This window comes from Aythya ferina, assembly GCF_964211825.1.
Source record: "Aythya ferina genome assembly, chromosome: 7".
Classification (NCBI taxonomy): Eukaryota; Metazoa; Chordata; class Aves; order Anseriformes; family Anatidae; genus Aythya; species Aythya ferina.
In genome coordinates, this window is record NC_140302.1 from 35,428,642 (window position 1) to 35,439,588 (window position 10,947).

Sequence of the window (10,947 nt, forward strand, 5' to 3'; positions counted from 1 at the left end):
TAAGTGAATAAGCAACATTTGATGATGTCTGTGTGCAGCTTTACTTTATATCTTTATTTCCTCACCTTTTTATTTATGTAGACCTATTCCAAAGTGCATCACTCATGGGTTACTCTAGAAAGCACATGCGGTTACTACAGATTAGCTAACGACAAATAAGCCTGAACCCTTTTGGATTTTGCATTTTTCTTTAATCTGATAAAAGTAGTTGTCTGAAGGGAATAGTGCATCTAATATGTTGTACCTGTTCATTTTCCCTCCAGTCGGACTTTTAATGTACCCAGCTGAGGATACATGCATTTGCACTTAATCTTTTCATAAGACTATGCTTTTCAGATTTTTTTTTCCATTTGAGGGAATTAAGGTAGAAGCAATGATGTGTGATTACACTTCACCTGCTATAAATGATTAAAAAACATGAAAATTTTAAATTTAATAAATTATTTTGTGCTTATCCTTGTTCAATCCAGTGAACCTTCAGCTTCATCTTAGCGCTGACTGCCGAATTCCAAAGTCCATCCTGCTTTTAATTATTTCCTATCAAAGCTGCTGGCCTTCCAGGGCACAGCCCCTGTTTTTTGGTGACAGATAGCCCGTAATTTGTGTGATTAAGAAAGCAGAATCTTTTTGGCTCCGATATTTGGCTCTGATTGTGTTCTGCCACATCCAGAGTAAACCTGAAAGCAGAGTATGAGAGCACGGGAAGCTTTCTTTGCTGAAGACTAATGGATACGTGAAGAAGCAGCTTTGCTGGCTCGTAATTCAAGTGCCAGGCTTGTGCTGACAGCATCCATGTGCTGCTGCTGCTGCTCACAATCTCCTGTTTGAGGGCAGAAGCTGTCAGCAACGGGGCTGGAGCAGCTCCTGCCTGGCTCAGGATTAATTTTGATTACTGCTGGCTCCCTTCTAGCGTGGCTGAAGTGGCAGAATAGGCTAATGCTCGTGCTTGGGTATTCTCTATCAATATTATTTTTAGCATTTTTACCCTGCTGCATGCCAACCAGGTGTGTTTCCGTTGCAGCGCTGGTGCTGGCAGAACAGGTACGTTCATAGCACTCAGCAATATCCTGGAACGAGTGAAGGCTGAAGGGCTCCTCGACGTATTTCAAGCTGTGAAGAGCTTAAGACTGCAGAGGCCACATATGGTGCAAACACTGGTATGATATTTAACAACCCGGATCTTTGTCAAAGGATGTGTGTTTGTAAATATTCTTGTGGGAAGAGAACAAAGGATTTTTTTTGCAGGTGGAAATAAATTATGTATGATGGCTGTGTATGTACAAGGTATTATGAGAAATCTGTATTTTTACAGATTTTTTTTTTTATGGCATTTCTAAAAAATAAAACTTGGCTAAACATTCAGTGTTTTTTTAGGAACTGGTGACAGGTAAATAAACCAAAATCTTTTGAGAGTTCCAGATGACAAAACTTATGAAGTAAATGCCTTTTAAGCCATATATATCAGGTTTTCTTTCTTTACCTGAAAGTGTCGAGGCTTAAACAGGCTTGCAGTTCATCTCTGAAAGGGAGACGCTGACTTGTTTAAAGTCAGCTACAAAGAATATGTGAAGCTTGGTCCTGACACTTTCCCTTACAGAATAAACATTAACAAGGTTTATGGAGGTGTGTTTTTGGAAAACACATAATGCCGATATTTGGTATTTTGATAGCAGCTCCCATTTGGCAATGAGAAACTTCTTTAGGAAGTTATCTCAAAGCTCATTTCCCAGGTAGATGTTTTCTCCGTAGTGCAGAAAGGGGAAAGAGGCTGAAGAAGTGGAATTGGATTATCTGCAGTCACGCTGAGACAGGGATGAAATCTTTCTTTTGGGGTTCTGGCTCTGTGATTTAATAATGTCAGTTAAGGGTGTAATTGCTGTTATTGGATTGATATTCCCAGCTGAGCCTGTGGAAAGGCTTCTGCTAAACTCTGCTTTCCAGCATGAGTGAAGTCAGATGCCAATTCCGTTCATTATCAGGCGTTAGAGATCTGATAATGCAGCAAATCATGTCGAAGGCTATCAGCATGCCTACGAGCTCGGGCTGTGCCCCATCCTTGGGATGCAGAGGACTAGCCAGCAGGCTAACATAGCCAGAGGATGAGTATACACAGACAGCATTTACAAGTGAAACTCCACTTCAGAAAAAAATGAACTTAAGAGTTTTTTTTTTCAAGTTCTGTGCATTTGAAGTTGCATTGTCACACCGTTTCAGCCGGGAAGCTCAAAGCCTGAAGTTAAGCAGCCGGGCTCCCTGGGGAAGGCGCAGGAAGAGTTACCTGCTTTAGCATGAGACGGGGAACAGCCAGGTGCAGTCAGCAGCTTAATTTAAATGAGGAGACAGGTTTAAGAATTGATGTTCATTTGAAGAACTATCCCCTAGAAAGCTTGAAGAAATCATTTTAACTGACAGGCAAGAATCAGCCTGTATTTGACAAAAGAGAGGTACCGTTGCTTTTATTACAGAAAAAAAAGAACCAGGGTAGACTCGTGCTCAGCTCCTCCTGCACATGAAGGGAAAACAGGCGGCTTTGAAGAGAATACCCTGCTGACGGGTGGGTGGCTCTTTGAGGGCAGGGCGTTACCATCCGCCTATTATTAAAAGTTGGTTGTATGTGAGAAGAGAGAGAAACCTTTCATGTCAGAACCCACGGCGAAACCGTGGCTTGGCTCGTGTTGAGGACCACGTCGAGGTCCTCTGCTCACCAGCCTTTGGTTTCAAAGCTCCTTGCAGTGCCAGTGTCGGGAACCAGCCAGGAGTGAGGCACAGAGGAGCACAGAACTTGTGGGCAGCCATCAGAAACTTTGAATCGGTGGGCAATTAGGTGGAACTGGTAGCTGCTGTGAACTCACAGTGCTCCAAACTGGAGCACCTTGCCTTTACCACGAGGATTTGCATAAGAAGGATTTTTTTTTCCTGACCTAATCGTATGGTTTTGATATTTTCTTCCTGTTTTTCAGGAACAGTATGAATTCTGCTACAGAGTGGTACAAGATTTCATCGACATATTTTCTGACTATGCTAATTTCAAATGAAAATTCCTGCCTTATTTTTTAATTTGTCTGTATAAATAGCTGTATATTATATTAATTTATTCCGTGTCATTTCGATTGACTTTTATTGTAAATATGCCTTTGTGTTTGCCCTAAAAGTTGCATTTGCTGTACAAAATTATTTCTGAAATATAAATATCTTCTAAAGCAAAGTATAATGTTCATATACAGTATATTACTATAAGATGGTAGAGAAATCTTTATTCTAAATAACAGTAAATTAATTATTGAAGTTTTCTTTCTTTTTTTTTTTTTTTTCCCACTTACAATTATTTATCAATAATGCTGTCTCCCAGTTCTTGCAACTTTATGCAGGTGATTTACATTTCATACTAAAAAAGTGAACTGTGGTATATATGGTTAAACTAAACATGTTTTGGCCATAAACCTTTCTTCACTGACGTCAACAGCAAATGAAAACAGATGTTTATCTGGGGACACACACTGCTAACCTACTCATGCTTACATGTAATTTATTTCCTGGTCTCACTGAAGGGCAAGGAGACTTCAAGGTATCAGAATATGGCCATTTTTGTGTAATAATGTACAGTATAGCTGAAAAAATATAATTGCTTTTAAAGTCTGTTTTTTAGAACCTCCCAGTGGATGGCAGTTCTATTTTGAGTCTTAATAAGATATAATCATTATAAATACAGATTTAGATTTTTGATTTAATATAACTTTAAAAGTCCATTTATTTTGTTCTTTCCTAAATATTACACCAGCTTAAATCAATCTAGAAATACAATAATGTGAGTTTGCCACTATTTGAGAATATTTTGCATATCTGAAGAGTCTATTTTGCAGTTCCTGAACTTGTCTTCTTCAAAAGGCTCTACTCTCCTTCTTTTATTACACTCAACAAAATAATTAATAGTATTTGCTAAAATTTTGAAAAAAAAAAATTAGAGTAAATTTTTAGCAGTAGCAACGTTGAGCACTGTAGCCAAAAGCTCCTTTATGTTCTTACTTTCCCGTGTATGTTATCAAAAAAAAGAAACGCTTCCTTTATCTAAAAGGGTTATATGATCGTGTACATAGATATATTTTTAATGAAAGTACTACTGATAATATAATTGGTGAAATAAATTTTAAAAGTCTTTTATTATAGCCCAGAACAGGATGTGCTTGGGGGTTAGAAAATCCAAAAAAAAAAAAATCACAGGGCATCTGAATGTTGAATAATTCAAAAGTATTTCTTTTCCATTCTTTAAAATGCATATATGAATTAATGAGCACAAAGTATGTACTTCAGTTACTTAACTAATATGCAATAGTCCTGTCTTGTCCGGTTGGTTAGGTTTTTTCAATGCAAACATAAAAGCCTTATTTAAAATTAAACAACTTAAAATGATCATTTCACTGTTATTGCACTATTTTGCCCCATGACCATTTTTCGTATCTGGTAACAAGTAGAACAGTCGTACAATGCAAGGAACAAGGGAGGTGCTCATCCTTCTCCTTTCATTTCGTACTGAATGGAAAAGGTGCAGTTCAGCCATTTCTAAGCACACTGTTCTGAACACTGCCATTTACTGCTTCTTGTCTTCCCATTGATGCACTTCTGTATTTATTTGTACAGTAAATTATGCACTTAAAAACGATTGTTTAAAGACTAAACATTTGTTGTGACTTGTTAGAAGATTCACTCAAAACACAGAAAGCGTTGCGGAGTAAAAGAACGCAAAGTTTACATTACTACTGCATGCTAGAATTCTATCAAATTTCAAAAAGGCATCAAATAAATTCAGTAGGAAAACCAATGCAGTGAGGTTTTCAGTATGATCATCTGCAGCACAGACAGAATCAGAGAGGTTAAATGATGATAGAAAAGAATGCAAAGAAATTTTCATTATTTTCCAAAGAAGCTTTTCTTACAGTCCCGTTAGATCCTAGGATCTTTCCAAATGTTTACTTTGCAATATAATAATAATTTGTCTGTCAGACAGCCCATCTCCTAGGGATCTCACATAAAAGCCTATACTGAGAGTTGCCTCGTGAAGCAATCCTCCTCAGCAGGACCACAACGCAGCGTGATGTTACGGGGACCTGATGGGCAGCAGCTAAGAGCGGGCTGGAGCTAAGCTGAAACATCAAATGTTAAGTGGGTGCTCTGGTTTTAGTTGCTACCTATATTATCAGTTAGGGAACAGAAAAAAATGTAACACATTTCAGAAGTCACAAACATAATGACCTTTTTTCTTTTTCTTTCTTTTTTTTTTTTTTTTTTTTTTTAATTAATCTGAGACGCTTGCTTTCCAGTTGTGTTTGGTGAATAAGCTGCTTACTGCAGCAGCCTCGTAACTGGGGAGCTGTATCTTGACATAGATATACCTGATTTTTTCTTTTAAATTTTTCCTACGTTGCATGAAATTACTTTAAAATGCCAAATAGTTGATTGGAAGTTGTACATTCTGATCGGTATGTGGCTTTGGTCACTATGTGACTTGACTGTTTTCACGTGTTAAGATGGGTTCCAGTTCACCGAAGCATTTAAGCATTTGCTTTATGACATCGCTACTCCACAAAGCATACAGCACCCTACGTTCTTTGTTCCCGAAGCAATCCCTTAAGTGCTTTGCTGAATTGGGCCTTAATGAAGAATGCATACTGTAATTACCAGTGTTTTTTAGGGTATTTTTACGTATCAGTTTTTTAAACTTTTAAAATGAGCCTGACCGCCTGTGTTCAATATTTTGAAATGTTTTCATTTCCCTAGTACCATTTTTAATGTAAAGTTATTGAAACTTTTCTGTATGACCAAACTGTATTTAATTTGTCAAATCTTTATAATATATGTATGTATTATACAGTTTCAGCTACTATTATTTTCTTTTATTACATTTATAATTTGATCTTGCTGTGTTTTTAATGCCGGTGAATGTTGCTGAATTCTTTGTATATGCAAATTGCAAGATCTAATACATTCTGATGCAAGAACAAAGCTCTGTTGTTATTCTTAAACCGTATTATTTTCTTTAAACCTTTTAATTTCATTCCCGCCCTGTGTGCTCGTTTCAGTTAACCATTCCAAAGGATTGAAAAGCCATTGCCTAGATAGGTAATTTTTTGGTACTTATCACCTGTAGTTATTTGGAAGTAGTGCTGATTCACGTATAAAACGTGGATAAATTCAGGGTAGCAGTTAGCAGGCCAAGTCTCCCCAAAGAGTATGAATAATTAAGGCCTGGTGATCGATACAGAGCTCCAACATGGTGAGGCCTTGTGCAGCACACGACTAGGCCCTGTGCAGCCTTCCCTTATGTAGCACTTCAACGATTTGGAGCCTGGCCATTCAGTACGGTGACAAGGACAACCCCCAAATACTCTTGTACAGCTCCAATGGCTCCTGTCAGCTGTCACCTGTCATCAATCAAGTGTAGGATAGGCCAAGAGGGCCTCAAGTTGTGCCAGGGGAGGTTCAGGTGGGAAACAAGGAGCCATTTCTCCTCAGGACGAGCAGCCAGGCGTTGGGACGGGTTGCCCAGGGAGGTGGTGGCGGCAGAAGAATCTCAATCATTAATCAGTAATTATTGACTACTTACTGCTTAATTTAAATAATTATTATCACAATTATTGCTCATCTGCACAATTTCTAGTATGATACGGTTCTGTCTAGCAGTATAGGAGTATCACCATTATTAAAATATTCAAGCTAAATAGTAGGGGTTATACATGCTATGAGACACGAAGAATGACTTTTCTCCTGTGTCATCGTAGTGTGCTTCTGTTGGTCTCTTTCTGTATTTAAGATCAGTGATAAAAGGCACATTTCCTAACAAACCTCAAATTGTAGAAAGAACTTGAGATAATGTGATCCTTCATTCCTTCAATTACCTAACAAACTGCTGTTCAGATATTATGCTGTATTGATAATAAAGTTTTCAAATTTGCCTCTAGCATCCAGTAAAAAGAGATTTTAGTGAGGAGGTGATGGTCTAATCCAATAAGTGGAAATGTTTCTCTCACAACAGATACCCTCTGCTCTCTACTATGTCCCATTTTAGTGACAAATCTGGAAAAAACTGAAATATCACGACTACTGAAATACAGAAATAATACAACTACACAAAGTATGCAGCCTGTAATTTTTATATACAGATTATATGTAAGATCTACTTTTGTCATTTAATTTCTCCAGCAATTATTTTTTTGACTCATCTGATAAGAATCCACACTTTTTCCTTTTTTTTTTTTTTTTTTTTTTTTTTTTTTTCTGTCCTTGAACTTGCATTTCTTTCTGCAGATTTTGCATTTTACAGCTTGGAGATAGTTATGTTTATAGAAAACAGACTTTAGAAATAACAAACTTCCATTTTAGACTACTTGCACAATACATTTATTTCAATAGGCTATTTAAGCAATATAGACTAACCAAGCTCAAAGCCATATTTGTTTTGTATAGGGCATAAATGTCAAGTCAAAGCCAAGATTTCCTTCATACAGAAATTGCTCAGTGCCTCTGAGAATTTTTCAAGCAATTGGACTTTACTGTGAATGTTCTTCATTTTATGTATTAGGATTATTTTGTAATTTCGATATTTTAATAAGAGCTTTCTTCAAATGATTTTTACACGTTTTCTATGCTACTTCTCACACAGTGAGAATTAGCAAATTATTAATCCAGCTAAGACTTTGTCCTGGAAGTTCTTTGCACAAATAATCCTTCCTTCCCCTCTGCCCGTTGTTCCTGTGTTTTCACGCATGGCGCTCAAACCTATTTATAACCCTTGAACAGATCTAAATTGCTACTGCATGCCAGTTGGGTGAACACCAAGAACAGCAAAACTGAACCACTTTTGAGGAGCTTGAGAAGGAATCAGCACGTTGGCAGTGGCATCAGATTATGAAGCTCAAGGTGTGTGCTCAGTGGCAGTGATCTGATACCAGCCTGTAGGCCGTGCCTGTCCTGCTCGTGGTCTCTGCTCCTGGCTTCTCGGAAACACCACGAGTGCCTCAGGCCCTGTGAAGTAGATTCGTATTTTGCTTTTAAGTTATTTTGACAGAGCTCAGTGGAGTCCTGCCCCGTTCACAATAAACGAGTGTACACACACATTTACTTACACAAACAGCAGACATGTTTGATAGGAACCATTTTGGAAAACCGATCCTATTTGTTCATAAACTTACACAGATTCCTCTCACGTGAGAATAAGTTGTCAAAATTTGGTTCTCTGTATGAATATATGCATCTGAAAATCTTATGTGGGATAATGTCAGAGCAATAAAGCATTTTAAGAGAGGAAGGCTATTGCAAAACAGATACTTCTTCAGAGATTCATCATAAAATAACTTGTTTAATCCCTGGGCTTTGCTTTACACAGCATCAATAGCCTGAAGTGTAGAATCTAGAACAAATGGTCTTGTATGAGGACCTTCATATGAGGAATTAAGATGTTAATTTTTCTAATTCTTTTTAATTCTTTTTAACTTTAATTTAAGTTAAAAAATGTCTAAGCTGGCAAGCACATTCAAGGACTGATTCAAACTACTATATAAAACTACTTTTCAACACATTTTGAGAGTCAATTGTCTTACTTCAATTTGTATGTGGTGGTTTGTAATCCTAGTAAATTAAATGTTGACAGATAAATATTACCCAACAGAAAATTTGAAGTAAATGTCGTTTTTTCCCTCCTGTAGATATACTGTTGCAAATATCCGTGTATCCATTATTTAAGAGACCACTGCTGCTCTTGAAGATGGATTTGAGGCAAGGCACTCTCAAAATCTTTTTTTTTTTTTTTTTTATAATTTGTGTTTTCTTGTAGGTATTGTTCTGTTGCAGAGACGTTTATCACAAAGGTTGTGAAAAGATACTGCGTGGTAAGTGCACTAATAAACCACTGTATGATCATACCAGAATATACAATTATTGGCATATTGCAGAGCAATATTTTATTTTTTTTTCCTGTAAAAACAGCAGAGCCCTTGTCAACATAAAAATGCCCATATAGTGATAGCGGAAAAATTGCTATTTTGCTGCTGTCTCAATTCAATGTGGGCTAATAGACACTGTAATGAATTAGGCTTTTAAAGAATTTTGGTGGTGTAAACTGTTTGTTTTTTTTTTTTGTAACTTCTGTTACAACCACGCTTGTGAAGACCCCCAAAAGGATCTGACTTTGCTATCTAATGATTAGCAATGATACCCAGTGTTAAGAGTTCTGATTTTGCTTGAAAGTTTTATGGTTTACACCTAAATAAAAGATTATCCAGTAGCATAAAGCTGTCACGACAAGCTGAAGGTGAGATGATAAATTTGTGTTAATATGTTAAACTAAATTAACCCCCTACTGAAACTTAGGAGATAGACTTCAGAGTAATTTAATTCAAAAGAAAAAAAAAATCTAAGTTGCTTACATCTAACTTTATCGTATCTAAAGTCCCCTAAAGTCATTATACCACATAAAAATAGTATTTGAGGCAAACCAGATAATTAATTATAAAAGTAATAACATCAAAAGGAGTTCTGCTTTGTGAAAGATCTGAATATTAGGATCTTTATCGCCTGAAGCACAAAAGACTGGATGACCTTGTAAAAGGCCTTTCTCCCTTTGTATTCCCCCCACCCCACCCACCCACCCACCCACCCACTCTCACACACACACACACACACACACACACACACGTAGAACTTTGTTAATTTGCAGTTAAGGTCACTGGATTATTTTTTTATTAAAAAAAAAAAACAAAAAAAAAAACGAAAAAAAACACCTCAGGCATCACTCAACGTGTCTAATTTCTCTTGGATTTTCACCATCCACCTTGGGTGGAAAACCATACGAGTATGATGTTGGTAGACAGCATGAATTGAGGGAGGAGGCTGTCTTTGTTGTAAATTAGTTATGGTAAAAAATAAGATTTGCTTTTTGAAGGAGCCCAGTAACTGCAATGTTTTAGCTTCTGCGTGGTTGGTATGATGGTAAGTGTCAAAAACACCATGCAAGTTGAAGGCCACAGCGCTCCTTTAGGCTGGTTATCCTGTGGTCAGCCTACAAGATTGCAGCCAGGTTTTAGTGCTAGTTACCAGCTTGTGTTTGGTGGCTAGGAAGTTGTGGGAGACAAATCAGAAATTAATACCCTGCATAATACACATAATGATAGAATATCCCAAGTTGGAAGGGACCCACAAGGATCATCGAGTCCAACTTGAGTCCAACTCCTGGCTCCACACAGGTCTACCCAAAAATTCAGACCATATGACTGAGCACAGTCCAAGCACTTCTTAATATTCAACAGCCTTGGTGCCATGACTGCTCCCTGGGGAGCCTGTTCCAGTGTGTGACCACTCTCTCAGTGAAGAACCTCTTCTTGATGTCCAGCCTGAACCTCTGTGTTACAGATTGACACCATTCCCTTGGGTCCTGTCACTGGTCACTAAAGAGAAGAGATCTCCCCTCCGCTCCCCATTGCAAGGAAGTTGTAGACCATGATGAGGCCTCCTCTCAGCCTCTTCTCCAGGCTGAACAGGCCCAGTGCCCTCAGCTGTTCCTCATATGCCTTCCCCTCTAGGCCCTTCACCATCCTGTAGCCCTCCTCTGGACACTCTCCAACAGTTTAATGTCCTTTTTGTGCTGTGGTGCCCAGAACCGCACACAGTGCTCAAGGTGAGGCCGCACCAGGGCAGAGCAGAGTGGGGCAATCATTTCCCTTGACTGACGAGCAATGCTGAGTTTTTGAAGTATTTTTGATTTCATCCGTAAGAGTAACTTGTTCTCTCTGTCTTATTATTCAGAACTTTTAGGCGTACTTTGTTTTTTTCGTGCTTATTTTAAATATCTCAACTCTGTTTAACTCTGGCAGTAGGTAAAGGTCAGTTTGGCTTTCATTTTTTGTGAAACCACAGCCTGAAAATGAGGTTTCGAGCAGCCAGGCTAACCAATGCCCAAAG

The 10,947-nt window shown here is 38.0% G+C and overlaps 1 protein-coding gene across 6 annotated transcripts in view; it reads left to right on the top strand.

Annotated features, from left to right (window-relative positions):
* PTPRE (protein tyrosine phosphatase receptor type E) overlaps positions 1-5,997 on the top strand; it is a 95,620-nt gene extending 89,623 nt beyond the window's left edge. For all 6 annotated transcript variants that reach the window (XM_084525029.1, XM_084525030.1, XM_084525031.1 and 3 more), the window contains 2 exons: positions 1,022-1,157; positions 2,961-5,997. In XM_084525029.1, coding sequence (XP_084381155.1) covers positions 1,022-1,157; positions 2,961-3,035 — 211 coding nt within the window. In that variant the 3' untranslated portion in view covers positions 3,036-5,997. The remainder of the gene's footprint in view (positions 1-1,021; positions 1,158-2,960) is intronic.
* The last annotated feature ends 4,950 nt before the right edge of the window (positions 5,998-10,947 follow it).